General features: G+C 36.1%; 1 protein-coding gene across 1 annotated transcript; it reads right to left on the bottom strand.

The window, feature by feature from the left end:
- Window positions 1–7,573: 7,573 nt before the first annotated feature.
- On the bottom strand, window positions 7,574–8,784 carry LOC134256815 (uncharacterized). The gene is made up of 3 exons (XM_062739476.1): window positions 8,282–8,784; window positions 8,021–8,151; window positions 7,574–7,887 (listed from the first exon to the last, which is right to left on the bottom strand). The coding sequence occupies exons 1-3, from the start codon at window positions 8,782–8,784 to the stop codon at window positions 7,574–7,576; spliced, it is 948 nt and encodes a 315-aa protein (XP_062595460.1).
- Between the last annotated feature and the right edge of the window lie 7,290 nt (window positions 8,785–16,074).

The raw sequence follows: 16,074 nt of genomic DNA on the forward strand, positions 1-16,074 counted from the left end.
TCAACAAAAACAACAAGACTGAAGAGGCCCACTGACCTTGTAGGTCACCTGAGATTCATTCAACAACTTTCCAAAAATTTTGGTTCGTGTTTTAAACCAGGAGCCATGAAATTCACAATTTGAACTAGGCACCATTGCTAATCATAACTATACACTTTACTTTGGTTACTTAATACCCAGAGGTAGATCAGAGAACAAAGAGAAAATATATTTCCACTATATAACCAGTTGTGCACTCACCCACAGGAACCACTGACCCTGGTGCCACATATTTCAAAATTTTCAAAAAGGCACCTTCGCTTATCATTAATGGTTGATTAATACCAAAGAGCAGATTTCAAAGAATTAATTTATTTTCAGAATATACTGTATATGTAACTCCCCTCCCCTGAAATAAATCATTTTGGAAGAGGCACCTTTCTTCATCACAAATAAGTACTTTCTTCATTCGAATATTACCCATGTGCAAGGAAAAGATTTTCAAAGAATTCATGCATTTTAACTACATAATCATTAGTCTAAGAGCCCTAACACCAGAACCCCTGACCAAGGGACCCAAAAAGAAATTCACAATTTTGGAAGAGGCACTCTTGCTCGTTATAACTAAATGTAATTCCCAGGAGCAAGGGAGATTTTCAAGGAATTAATTTAATTTCACTACATGATCAATAGAGCCACCCCCTACACCAGAACTCCTGACCCAAGGGCCATGGATTTTCCAATTTTGGAAGAAGCACTATTGCTCATAATAACTATACACTTAATTTAATTAATACCCAGGAGCAGAGGAGATTTTCAAAGGATTAATGTATTTTCACTATATAATCAATAGAGCGCCATCCCACCCTTACACCATAACCCCTGACCCAGGGGCCATGAATTTCACAATTTTTGAAGAGGTACTCTTGTGTATCATAACTATGTACTTGGTCAGTTTGTTTACTACCCAAGGATCGGAAGAAAAAAAGAAAATTTTCAAAGAAATAATGCACTTCTACTACATTATTTATATAGCCCTGCCCTTACACCAGAACCAATGACCCTGGGGCCATGAATTTCACAATTTTGGAAGAGGGCTCACCGCTGATTACAATTATGCCAACAGTTTGACTGCTTGATGTCCAGGAGTAAAGGAGAAGATTTTTAAAGATCGCATTAATTTTGGTGGTTTTAGCCCCACCCCTCGGGCCCAGTGGGGCAGGGACGATGAAATTCACAATTTTTGTTCCCCTTCACACATCGATGTTATATGCAATAATTGGTTGACATTGGTAAAGCGGTCTAGAAAATTTTCAAATGTTAACGCACGACGACCGCCGACTGGCAACAACGGATAGCAATAGGTGACCTGAATAACTCGGGTAACCTAATTATAAAAAAAAAAATATTTGAAAACTTTGTTATTTTGAAGTATTACAACATTTTCTTTCATGCCACCATTAAACAAGAGGCTCATGGGCCACATCGCTCACCTGGGTAACTTTGGTGATGCAGTTCTTGACCAGATTTCCTCTCTTGTTATACCTGTTGTGGCCCCCTACCCCCTCCCCTGTCATGATTTAAATACTTTAGAATCTATTCTACCCCAGAATGCTTCCACATACGTTTCAGCTTTCCTGGCCCAGTCCTTCAGAAGATTTTTAATGATCCCACCTTATTTTGTCTTTTCTTGTTTATTTCCCCTTGAAAGGGGACTAGGCTCTTTATTTTGATATTTTAAAACTCCCCCTTGCCCAAGAATACTTTGTAATAAGTTTGGTTAAAGGCCCAGTGGTTCACGGACATCGTGTGATCAAAAAAGCTCACTCGAGCTTTCAGCTCAGGTGAGCTAAAAATTTTGGTTGCCCTCTCCTGACTTGACTAAAATAGGCCCGACTCAAAACTTTTTTTAACATTCCAATTCATATGTTTTGTTTATTTCTTTAAAACTGTCTACAAATATGTTGAATTTTTCTGGAAAAAAGTTTTTCCAACTAACCTACCGACCAAATAATTTTATTGAAATACATGTAAATGTATTACATGTCGTTGAATGATATGATGTTATGTGGTTATTGCATGCAATACTGTAGTGATTTACTTTTAGCACATTGGGACTGTGTTGTGCCACATTGCTCTCAGGAACACCTCTGCAAATTTTCATTTTTTTAACGGCAGAAAAAATTGATGTCACCGATTTTTCTGTAAGCTCAAAGGTATTATTCTTTTGAGAGCACTTGTTTCCCACAGGATATCACTCTACATGTCTTTTTTCACATGTATCAAACATAACTTCTAGAAAAATCTGACTATTGTTTAAAGAGACACCGAGGAAATGTCCTAATTTTATCTTGCTGCTGTCACAAGGATTGGATGGAATTTGGAAAAATCAGGGGGGAAAACTTTGGGGATGTCTTTAATACTGATGTTTGTTGCATTTTGTTCTTTAAATTTTATACCATGATAAAGGATTTCAATTTCTGCCCAGTTTGCACAGGAACGTCTTTTTTTACAGTCATTTCAAACAGCTTTTTAATCTCTTTACCGATCGTACGATTATTTACATTTTGCACTGACATTTTCTGTGTAATGTCTTTAGCATATGTCTTTAATGCTAAGAGAGTTGTTTTTATCGTCTTCAATGTTTTGAAAAAGCATAGATATAGATTAAATATATTTGTTAAAAAAAATCCTTTTAAAGAAGCTTTTTATTCAATTTGAAACACTAGTTTAAGATTTAAATATGCTGATTTTGCTTCTCCTCCCCCCAAATATATTAAATATAAAAATATATAATTATTTTAAATTTTTAATTATTTTACTTCTTTGTCTTTTATGGGTTTCACTTTATTACTTGTTTATTTTATCAATTAAAATATTGTAATTAACTGGTAAAAAGTTGCCCGCAGTTGTGGGACATTCGTTTTCTTTATTCTTTAGAAATTAGCCGCCAAGAAAAGAATTTGTAACGTTCGATACTCTCTGGCGTATACATAGGTTTGCCCTACCCCCCGGGGTCATGATCTGAACAATTTAGAATCTACACTACCCCAGGATGCTTCTACATAAGTCTCACCTTTTCTGGCCCAGTTGTTCTTGAGAAGATTTTTTAATGACCCCACCCTATTTTTGTCTTTTCTTGATTATCTCCTCTTGTGAGGGGACTTGGCCCTTCATTTTAACAATTTTGATTCCCCTTTATCGAAGAATGCTTTGGACCAAGTCTAGTCAAAATTGGTCCACTGGTTCTTGAGAAGAAGTCGAAAATGTGACGGACTGACAAAATGTGATCAGACAGATGGTCGATAAAGCTCATATGAGGCTTAGAACTTCTATAAACTTATATAAATCAATGAAATACGATTCTTTAGTTTTATATCGCTTTAAAATTGGTGGAAAATAAGCATTTTTATCGTTCTTCTTTTTTTTTAATAAATATATGCCCCCCCCCCCCCCTCCTGCGTGGAACAAAAATCTTTGGCTTAAAGTTGTAGAATGACAGTCCATATTACCTGTAACAAGCAAATCCAAAGATTTGTGGTCCCCCGCTTTCGGTGTCTTTATGGGTGAGATGTAATTTTATTATAATGGCATATTGTCTCAAATATGAACGCCCAATTATATGTTAAAATCCAAGGTCAAGGTCAAAATTCTTTGTATCCAATAAAAGGTCTTCTCACAAGGATTACATATGTGAAGTATGAAAGCCCTATCCCTTACCATTCAAACATTATGGCCAAGGTTAAAGTTTTTTCACAAGTTAAGAAAGGTCAAAGTCAATAGGTCAGGGTTGTTGGTATCCAATGAAAGGCCTTGTCACAAAGAATACATATGTTTACTATGAAAGTCCTAGTATCTACAAGGTCAAAAGATCAAATTTGGTGGTATCCAAAGAAAGGTCTTGTCACAAGGAATACACATGTGAAATATGAAAGTCATAGCTCCACTTAATCAAAAGCTATTGGCAAGGTTAAAGTTTTTCTGACGGACAGACGAATGAAATTTATTGTCCCCTCGCTTTCGCAAAAGCGGGGGACAAAAAGGAATTCTTGTTTCACGGGAGAGGGGGGGGGGGGTTAAATATGTTTTCAGTTTGACTTCTAGAGTGAGAAAATTTATAGAGTTATCTTTCTTTGTTTTTCCAAATAAGTAACGTTTTATGAAAATCCACATAAAAATCATTTGAATATATTAACTTTTGAAAATTGACTTGGAGGTAGGCGCGAGAACAATACTATCGTTCGCATAATGTATTCACGTTTTTAATATTCCTCGCCTGTTTTACAGCTTAGAGAGGGAATTTGGAAGACCAAACCAATTAAGGCCTGCCACAAACGACGTTGACCTCCAATATGGAGGTTAGTCATAGTTTGTTTTGACTCGAGCGTCTGCATTTGCTGACTAGTCCGTCCAGGCTGTTATACTCGTAGTCCGTCCTGAACAAGGCATCATACAATGAGAGTAGTGGATGAAGGGCTATATTGTCCGTCCTGATTTAGGCATCCTGCAGTATACGCGGTAGTCCGAGGGCGACTGGGCCCTTGTTTCAGAGTGAACCAGTTAATCGTTGCACCCCTCTGGTTATCTTATTGATTTACTATTTAATTCAATTATTTACCTAGATATGGAAAGGACAGAGATGGGTATCCCAAAGCGTAACAATCTGCCGGACATCCCGATTACTACATTCCCTCCTGCTTTTAAAAGTGAAGGGGGGTATAAAAAGCATTCAAATATGTCAACTGTTGAAAATTGACTTGGAGGTAGGCGGGAGAACAATACTATCTTTCGCAGTTCGTTAAGTTCACTGTATTTCTCATGAATAAGACTTAGTTTTCCACTTAATTAACATGTTGCTTAAAAATGAATCAATATGTTTTAATTAGATATAATTATATAAAAGTTGACGTCCTTACGCATCGGTTTTAGATTAGAATTCGTAAAAAAAAATACAATTAATAATTATTTTTTATATTTGAAAAGAATGAAGTGACAATAGTGGTTCATTGTAATTGCATGTCTTTATTTATAATACCAGGCTGCGATGCTTCCAGTTACCTTTTGTTGTTCTTTTTATACCCCTCGCTTGAAAAGAGGGAGGGTATACATGTACATGTATATGACAATGACAGCAAAAACAATTTATCATTGAGACAAATTTTATACTGACTGACGTTTTTCATACTAATTATTAGTCCATTATATATACACTGAATTGACGACGGATTTTTCCGTTATTTCCCGATCATGAAAAGGTGCACACGTCGGGTGTGACCGGTCAGCAGGGGATGCTTACTCCTCCATGGCATCTTATCCCATGTCTGATGTTTCGGAGGTCCGTGTTTGCTCTGCTCCTAATTTGTATTGTTTTATGGACTTTGATATTGAATACTGTTCGTTATCTTCATATCCTTCTCATGTATAGTGATCGGGATGACCATCTGTCTGTCTGTTACGCTTTAGGGTACCTATCTCGTATCCACAACTTTTTAAAAACTGCTGAATGCAATTTAATGAGATTTTTCACAGAATCTTTGTTATATAGTACCTGTACACGTCCTATCGTACTTTTTTTCTTCTCTTCGCGTATACAAGATTTTTTTGTGAGCTGTGCGTCATCTTCTCAGTATTATACTTTTAAATCCATGAGTGATGCACATAACTTCAATGCTCAGTTTTCAATCTGTTAAATCATGAATTGATATGACGCAATTTCACATTTGGTTTAAAGGTTTAGAAATATCATACCAAGAGAGCGAAGAATCCATTTTGACTAATCTTTTTCTTTTACCTTTTGCTCTGTTTTCAGGTCCAATCATACATGTACTTATCTTTTGTTCATCAAATTTCGATTCTGTCTTTTTTCATCGGAGAAAACACGTATGCTTTTACAACGCAATCTAAAACTGATTTTGAACAACCGAAGGCTCAAGTGTGCTTTTCTGATCGAAATTTGTCTGTCGTCGATGTCGTAAAATTTTCATAATTTCATTGTCTTCTCCAGAACTACTGGACTAGTTTCAACCAAACTCAAAGTAGAGTATTCCTAGGTGAAGAGGATTCAAGTATATTCAAATGAAGGGCCAAGTCCTCTTCCAAAGGGAGAAAATAGCAATAAATAAATAAAAAATAGCAAAGAACTAATTGAAAAATCTTCTCCAGAACCAATGGACCAGGAAAGATGATACTAGAGGAATCATTGTTAGGTAGTGTAGATTCAAATTTGTTAAAAACATGAACACCAGGGGTAGGGTGCAGCAACAGGCGATCAAAGTTTTACTTAGGAATACATAGGAAAAAATCTTAAAAAGTTTTCTTCACATGAACAGCAAAGCAATGATTGGTCATATTTATGTTAAAGCAACCTCAGGTGGTATATACATGTATGTTGATTCAAAATTGTTCAAATGACCCCAAGGCACAGGCGCTTGTTTCATACAGTGAGCTTAGTTTTCTACTATATAATAACACAAGGTATCCATCTTTCCCGAGACCAAATATGTAGGTCATCAATTCAAACCCCTATTTTATTTATTATCCGCAGCTGGCAACAAAAAACCCACATGTAATGGTTAGCGGAATCCCCATTCTTGGACCTCATGTACATTTCCTTACCTCACCCCCTCGCGAACTTTGATATTTACCATAAAATTACACGCTGCGTCAATCAAAAGAAAAAGTACATCTCTAAACAGCTCAGCACTTCCGGTTTGGCAATCGCAATATGATTCACAAGTTCTCATTGGCTACTGGTACTCTCGGGAGTTTTCAATGCAATTGTATAAGGCAGAAGAGAAAACCGAAATATTATTTTGGCGCAAATTTGAAAATCGATATTGTTCTAGGTTTTCTTTCAAATATTTTGTGAGATGACAACGTGTTGGTGATTTTTAAGATGATCTGATAGTTATTATTAAAGCAAAAATATTTTGTAAAGGATCCTCTCTACACCAGTGCAAAATGTACCAGTAGCCAATGAGATCTTGTGTTTTATATCGCGATTGCCAAACCGGAAGTGCTGAGCTGTTTAGAGATGTACTTTTTCTTTCGATTGACGAAGCGTGTAATTTTATGGTCAATGTCAAAGTTCGCGAGGGGGTGAGGTAAGGAAATATACATGAGGTCCAAGAAGGGGGATTCCGCTAACCATTACATGTGGGTTTTTTGTTGCCAGTTGCGTATAATAAATAAAAAAGGGGTTTGAATTGGTGACCTACATATTTGGTCTCGGGAAAGATGGATACCTTGTGTTATTATATAGTAGAAAACTAAGCTCACTGTATGAAACAAGCGCCTGTGCCCCAAGGGTATTTTTTCTGCAACAGTTGCGATATTAATATCCGTACAGGCAACCCAAGACAGCATTTTATTCTTGATGTAAACGATTTAAACCATATAGTTTTTTGTTTTCTCTTTTTAACATATATTAAGTATTTGTTCTTTTTAGATAGTTATTTCGAAATAAATATCACCAACGTCATTTGATTCTCACCTTATAGTATTTGTAATTATAAGTATTATCACTTTATTTTTAAGGTGACTGTAAAGTTCATGTTTTAAATATCTCTTTCCTATTTTTCTTCTTTACTAAAATCTAGTCCGATACTCTGGTCTCGGTCGTCTGTGACTTCATATTAACAGAAATGACAGTCGTCACTTTCGGGAGTGTCTGACGCTTTTTGTTTCTACGCATGAGCAAAAAGACAATTCCATTCAAAACCCCGCCTATATTAGAAAACGTCGTCACTAAAAGGAACATTTCAAGAGGAACGTTTTCAACCGCCATTTGCCAGGCTCCGTAGACCACCAAAGCCCACCACTGAATAATGAATACCAGTACAAACAAAGACATATTTTTGGCAGCCTGAGCGCTTTTTCTGTCAGAATTAGCCTTCTCTCCGATTGTACCTATTAGGAAAAATACACAAAATGTCATCAAGGTGAAAAAGGGCAATGCATTCTCTTTAACAAAATTGTCCTTAGTTATCATTAGCTATTATTCATATTAAACTAGAAAATAAAAATGGACTGATGTACTTACCGGCCAATCGTTTTGTCTCCGATCGAATCTTGAACCATGTAATTGTATACAGAATGATGTTTAGAGTTATTACAATCAACACTGGTATTGCAGAGAAGAAAAGAGAAGAGACGTCTCCCGCTACCCCACAACTGAAAAAAAGATATCATACTGAGCATTTTATTTATATTAGCATGTAACATGTTCTGCTCAATTTACTCTAATTTTATTTATATATGCCTGTAACATGTTCTGCTCAATTTACTCTAAATTTATACTCACTACGCTCCAGTTGGCCCCATCTCACCGGCAATGGTAACAGCAAGACACTCAACAAATGGAAATCCATATGTTAACAAAAGAAGTTTCCAATCATACTTTCCAAAGTTTATATTTTTACCAAATTTCATCAGAGCAAAGGCGTTAATTGCAATTAGGGATACCAGGAACATTTGCGAGGAAATGAACATGAATACAATAAAACCATAGAATTCGCACAGTTCTATTGGATGGACGTGGTCTTTGACAATTGCCATATGGAAATGATCCATGAAGTGAGCGAGGTTAAAAAAACCATCGCAAAAAGCCAAATAAACGACAAAACGTTCGCATTTCGACCACGATTTGAAGAAGGTTCTAGCAGATCGTGTGCAAAAGGATGCAACAATTATTGATATAGCCGAAAAAAGGCTGGTTAGGATACAGGTTAGCGCAAGGGAATGGATCACATAAAAGCTGGCGGTGCCCAGTCCTACCACAGGGACATCGTAACGTGGGTCTACCATGGATACTTTTTTGCCTTTAGACAATATAAATATATGCGTCTATTATCGATAGACAACTATAGGAGTCCGGCCGCGAGTGTCAACTTTAACAGTTCAGCCAAAAGGTTCTAGATGTCCTGGCCTTTTATGTTATTTTTCCATTAATCGATGGGGATGAATTAGTGGAGATTTATGCATTGATGAATTTTTATTGACTTTCTTAAAAGAAAAACGATGTCTGTTCTCTGAGAACAAAGATTATAAATATTTGGAAAAAATCGTGCTCTTTACTTCGTACTCTAACTTCGATATCTAAAAACGACGAGATAATTATTATCTATCGTGTTATTGTTGGATTAAATGTGACTGAACGGGAATCTATTAATTTAAAGGCATTACATTGTGTCTTCCAAAGTAACCTTAAGCTTCACAGAAATCTCTTATTCATGCGGAGACGTAAATAAAATGTTTAAGTGGTTAGCAACAGTAATGAGTGCAAAATCATAATACCTCTCAATTATTATTATTGATTCTTTTTGCTTATGAATATATTGTTCTAGTATAAAGGCCATTCCTTTGAAATTACTATTAAATTTTTTATTAAAGGGGTTGAAAGTTTGACGATTTCGGAATATAATGAAAATGTCGGGTGGAAACGGACGATATACAAGTATTTCACTTAAACATGTTGAAAAGGAATGTAAAAATAGACAATGACTGTTAGAAAATTGCTGATTTCGACGTTTCCACATCGTCAATTTTCGCTTAAAATTCTGTAATAGCATTACGTATATGTTTAAAATCCCGAATACCTTCTTATTTTGGTTTGTTGTTTAATTTACCTAGAAAAACTTCATCAGTCATAGTTATTACATGTATATTTAATCTGTTTTGTCGCAGGTCTCTAATCATTGTCTCATACTTCTCAAGCTCAAAGCTGCGTCGTTCGAAAAGAACTATTCCATTTAATACATTTGTAAAAGCTAATACTCATTCCAATAGGCTAAGCTACTGTAAAGAATGAAATTTTAAAAGCGAAGAAACGATTAAAGTCATATACAGTTCAAGAAAATAGAAATAATCTAGCGGTACTGTGAGCAATGAGCTCACTACCTCCGCCTCCCATATGAATATAATGGCAGTGTCCATGTTTTGCTATGGAAAACCAAAAATATGTGTCGGGTCAAAAAGTAAAATTGGAGATGCACGATGGCAATATGTAGTTATATAAATATTCTGTGAAAGTCTCATCAAATTTCTTTCAGTGGTATGAGAGGAGTTGCGGATAAGAGATGGGTACTTCGAAGCGTAACAGAGGACGGACGTACAGACGAACATCCCGATTACTATATACCCTCCCACTTTTCAAGTGGGGGTATGACGCTGTTGTTATTTTCTTTTAATCCATCAAAATACTAGCTCAGTTGACTTGGCCTCGGTCTTGCATTAATAACAAAGGAAGATAAATGTAAATAATATTGAAATCTTCACAGCTTGTCTATTACACTAATGTTTTACGATAAAAAAGAGGTACTGCGAGCATTGAGTTCACTAAATGATCCCCCCACGCCTGCCATATCAATATTAGCAGTGTCGATGTTTTGATCCGAGATACCCAAAGTGTGTGTCGGATCAAAAGGTAAAATAGGAAGTGCACAATGGCAATATGAAATAAAGATTCTGTGAAAGTTTTATCAAATTCCATTCAGTGGTATGCATGAGAGGAGTTGTGGATAAGAGATGGGTAACTCAAAGTGTAACAGACAGACAGACAGACGGACATACCAATTACTACATATTCTCCCGCTTTTCAAGAAGGGGGTATACGAAACAAGGTATTTATTACAAATTTAGAAATGCTGGAACTTGGATCAATTCCTCCCAACAGTGTGCAAAACATCTTGTGCCCTAAATCGCACCTTTTAATCTGTAGCGTTATGGTCAAAGACTAACCAATATATAAAGCCATAACGCTACAGTATTTTGACAATTAATATTTTTTGCAAATCTTAATACGTTTTACAGCAGCTTCTAACTTTACTCTAAACTTGTTTACTAGTTCTCTATCATTCGTTTTTTATGCAATGTGTCGAATAGCCTGTTTTCCAGCTTCTGGCAATGAAATTTCTTGAACGTCAAATCAACGGTTATCAGTTTATCAAAGATCAAATCTTAAGAACATTCCAAGGTTTATTTCATATGATTTCGATTTAGGATGTCATAGGGTTCAGGACATAATTTACTGAACAGCCCTCGTAACCATCAATTGTCGCCCGGGAAATAAGTAAACAATAGAAATAAGTTTTGATCATCAAAACGCTTCGATTTACAGTGTGAGAAAGACATGCGTCTGATTGATGGAGACTATTGTCCAGAAGATTTACGAAAAACAATTAGTCGGTTGATAATCGAACAAAAACGGTGAACTTTTTTGTTTAATCAACTAAATCAACTGATTAATCAACTAATTCCTGACTGCACACTAATAAGGATATGGAGATAACGAACAGTATTCAATTTCAAAGTCCGTTAAACAATACAAAATAGGAGCAGAACGAAACATTAGAGGTGGGATCAGGTGCCATGGAGGAGAGAGCATCCCCTGCTGACCGGTCACACCCGCCGTGTGCTCCTTGTCATGATCAGGAAATAACGGAAAAACCGTCGTCAATTTAGTGTATAAACTAGAGGTACTGTGAGTAATGAGCTCACTAAATGATACCCCCCCCCCCCCGCCTCCCATATGATTATAATGGCAAAGTTCATGTTTTGCTGTGGCCGGGAAACCCAAAATATGTGTCGGATCAAAAAATAAAATAAGAGGTGCACAATGGCAATATGTAATAAAGATTCTGTGAAAGTTTCATTAAATTTCACTCAGTGGTATAAGAGGAGTTGCGGATAAGAGATGGGTACCCCAAAGCGTAACAGACAGACGGACGGACGGACAGACAGCTAGACGGACAGACGAACGGACGGACATACCGATTACAGTATACCCTCCCAACTTTCAAGCGGGGGTATAATAATGGACTAACAATTAGTATGAAAAACGTCAGTCAGCATTTGACTCAATGATAAATTGTATTTGCTGATAAGGTCATTGTATATACCATACTAGGACTTACCAAATTTGATTTAAAACTTCCTTTGGTAAATGAAAGTTAAATTATTAAAATGAAGGAACAAGTCGCTTTGCAAGGTGAGATATTTAAGAAAAGACAAAAATAAGGTGCGGTCACTAAAAAATCAACTCCCCAAGAACCACTGAGCCAGAAGAGTTGAAACTTATGTGAAAGCATCATGGAATAAGGTAGATTCTAAATTGTTCAAATTACCCCCCCCCCCCCCCGGAATAGGGCGGGACCACAATAGGAAATCCAATATTACATGTAACATTGAAATACATGGGAAAATCTTCTAAAAATTCACTGGGTCGAAAAAGATTAAACAGGTGAAAACATCCTAGGGTGGTGTAGAAGTTCAATTTATGACCGCCAGGGGTAGGGCGGGGCCAAAATATGGAAAAGTTTTGCATTGAAAAATAAAGAAAAAATCTTACAAAATATTCTCAAGAACTATTGAGCCAGAAAAGCGTAAACTTATATGAAAGCATCTTTGGGTAATGTAGATTCTAAATTGTTTAAATGATGACCCCTGGGGTAGGGTGAGGTCACAGTTGGTATTACAAGGGTGGAAATCTGTTACAGAACAGCATGACCAAAGTTACTCAGGTGAGCGATAAGATTCATGGGTCTCTTGTTTTTCAATTGAAATAGATGAGCAAAATTAATTATTAAATACATGTATGAACTAGATGTATTTGTGAAACACTATGCGCCTGGAATCAACAGTTCAAATCAGCTATTTTTAGCATTTACATGTAGGTCAAAGTAAAGGTCATTTACCTTGGTGTCATTTGAAAGAACTTAAATAGTGGAATATGCATACGAAATATGAAGTTTCTATCTTATATGGTTCAAAAGTTATGGCGAAAGTTCGAAAAATCTATTTTTCGCATACAGGTCACAGTCAAGGTCAAAAGGTCATTGACCTCGGTGGTGTCATTTAAAGAAACTCTTACTTAATTGAGTATGAAGTCTGTCTCTCTGACATGGTTCAAACGTTAGGGCGAAGTTCAAAAAGTTATTTTTAGCATAGAGGTCAGAGTCAAGGTACAAGGTCACTGAACTTGGTGTCATTTGAAAGAGCCTTATCAGTGAAGTATGTATATCAAATATGAAGTCTCTATCTCTTATGGTTAAAAAGTAATGGCGAAGGATGCAACAGACAGACAAACGGATAAACAGACAGGACAAAAACAATATACGCCCTGATCTATCGACCGAGCGCATAGAAACACATGCTAATTCAGAGAATTTGTGTCCTCCGCTTAGGAAAAAAGTAAACCATGCGCATTTCGGGGGAAAGGGGGGGGGGGGAGTCGGATCCCCCTGACTGCATCTGTAGAATTATTAAATGTATACATGTATACCGAAGCAAATAAAATATGCCAATATTGATATAAAGATTTGATTGCTTATTCTTTATTATATGTATAGAAGATTCTTTTTATATGGAATATTTATCACGCTGTAATGATGATTTTATGAGTTTGTACAAGCCAGACCTCATAAATTTTTCATTTCACACGCTGAATACTATCATTTAGTAAAATAAAAAAAGTGTTTCGGAAAAAAAAAGAAAATGGATCGACCGAGACTCGATCCCCGGACCTCTCATATGTAAAGCGATAGACATACCACTACACCACAAAACCGCTCTAAACTAACGGAAATTATATGCAAACATGAAGTCACCTACATGTATATATTCACGTTCGATTTTGTCAAAATTTTACACAATGCATGATGTCTAATTTAACCTTTATAAACAGTTCTAATAGATGTAATAAGAATATAAAGTCCGCTGAGAACCTGTTTTATACGTAATAACTTTCCTCATGCCCCTGTGCTAAAAATAGCGACATGTAATACAATAAGTACTAATAAAACAAACGAAGCGGGACACTTTGAGAGGGGTGAGAGAGACACAAGTATTAAATATGAAAAGTGTAAAAGCATTAGCTCTAACCCTTCAAAAGTCATGATCAAGATATGTTTTTTAAAGTATGTCAAACTCCAAGGTCAAGGTCAAAAGTTCTTGGTATCCAATGAAGGGTCTTTCACAAGGATAACATATGTGAAGTATGAGAGCACTAGCCCTTAGGTTTTTTCATAAGTACGGAAATCTCCAAGGTCAAGGTTATTGAATGAAAGGTCTTGCCACAAAGAATACATATGTGAAGGATGAAAGCCCTAGCCCTTACCCTTCAAAAGTTATAGCAAAAGTTACCAGTTTTGAAAGCAGGTCAAACTCCAGTGTCAAAGGGTCAAATTTGGTGGTACCCAAAGAAATGTCTTGTCACAAGGATTAAATATATCTTATATATAAATAAGTGTCAGACCAGAAAGATAAAATAAGTGGTGCACAATGGTATTATGTAATAAAGTTTATGTGAAAGTGGTATAAGAGGTACAGTGTATTGTGGATAAGAGATGGGTACCCTTCAATAAGTTAAATTAAATTTCATTCAGTGGTAAAACAGGAGTTGCGGACAAAGGGTAGGCAGCAGGCAGCGCAACAGACGGATGGACATACTTACAGACATACGAGGGGTGTTAGAAAAGTTCGCGGACAAGTTCAATTGTGAGCGCGCTATTTCCACGAAACCGGTCAAACTTTCCAGATAGAATCTTTACCTTTTTTCCAATAAATATACAAGAGATGGTTGCTCTCCGGTGATTATTAAAAAATATACAGCTTTTTTATTTTGATAAAACTTTCTTCACGGAGCATGCTACATTTTGGCACGTTTACATCACAAAGACTCTTTATTAAAATTTAAAATTGCACAATTGTAGCGCAAAAAGTTTTATGATATTTTACCTGCCGCTAAAGTATTTATGAAACGTCACTTGGAGAAATTTTGAACTAAATTGGAGGATATATGACTGTTTTATAGCCGTTTGTAAATGATCATTGCGTAAAAACACAGCCAAAAATCGGAACGTCATTGAGCGTCATGGAGCACTGCGCTGCGTAAAAATTATGTATGCAGACTGGAAAATGTCTAAAAAGAGATTAAAATGTTCAAGATGCTGCCGCGAATTTCCTAACCTAAAGTTAACAAGTTTTTCAAATGGTTGTAGCTTCATAAGAATGGTAGGAATGACATTTTGAAAGATTAACTCCAGCGATACTTCGATACCCCCGTATCGCATGGACGTTGCGTTGCGCCTATATGGTTTTGCATAGTTTCCATACCTGATCGATTAACTTATTAACTGCATAAACTCTTTTAAAGATCTCAATAATATCCGAATCAGAACAAAAGACATTATAGAAGAAAAGTAACATGTCTTGATATAGATATTCAATTTTAAAATAGAAAAAAAGATAAGAAAAAACCAAAGATTTATAGAACTGCGACAAAGCATAACGGGTTGAAATCTGGTTGTTACGTCGCCTTACGTCAAGTGATTGCTCCGTGAATCCCATAACCTCATAGTAAAAATCGTTGTAAATTTTCAAGATTTTATTATATGGACCTGATTTTTTACATACCAATAAACAAAATGTAGGAATTTATTCAGACATAGGTCATACTTCACAGTACACAATAGATTTTCCGTAATTCAGTGTGTCCGCGAACTTTTCTAACAACCCTCGTACATCCCAACTATATATCCTCTCACTTTTCAACGTGGGGGGGTATAATAAATTGGAAATATTTTTCATACAAGAGGCCCACGGGCCTTATAGGTCACCTGAGTATTGTGTAACAACTTTCAAACAATTTAATTTGGTATTTTTGTTAAACCAGAGGCCATGATATTGACAATTCACGATTTTTAAAGAGGCACCATTGCTTATCATAATTATAGACTTAGCATGCTTACTCTTTTTACTTAATACCCAGAGGTAGATCAGAGCAACAAAGAGAAAATGCCCTTCCACTTTATAACCAGTTGTGCACCTCATCCCAACGGAACCACTAACCCTGGGGCCACACATTTCAAAATTTTGCAAATTTTATCATAAAATGGTTGATTACTACCAAAGAGCAGATTTCAAAGCATTAATTTATTTTCAGACTATGTAACACTCCTCAACCCAGAAGGGGGGGGCATAAAAAATAACCATTTTGCTAGATGCACCTTTCTTCATCATAAATATATATACTTGGATTATTGGCATAAAACCCAGGAGCAAAGGAAAAGATTTTCAAAGAATTAATGTATTTTCACA

Source organism: Saccostrea cucullata, unplaced genomic scaffold (assembly GCF_032062105.1).
Source record: "Saccostrea cucullata isolate Sc308-1 unplaced genomic scaffold, CSIRO_AGI_Scuc_v1 ctg8, whole genome shotgun sequence".
Classification (NCBI taxonomy): domain Eukaryota; kingdom Metazoa; phylum Mollusca; class Bivalvia; order Ostreida; family Ostreidae; genus Saccostrea; species Saccostrea cuccullata.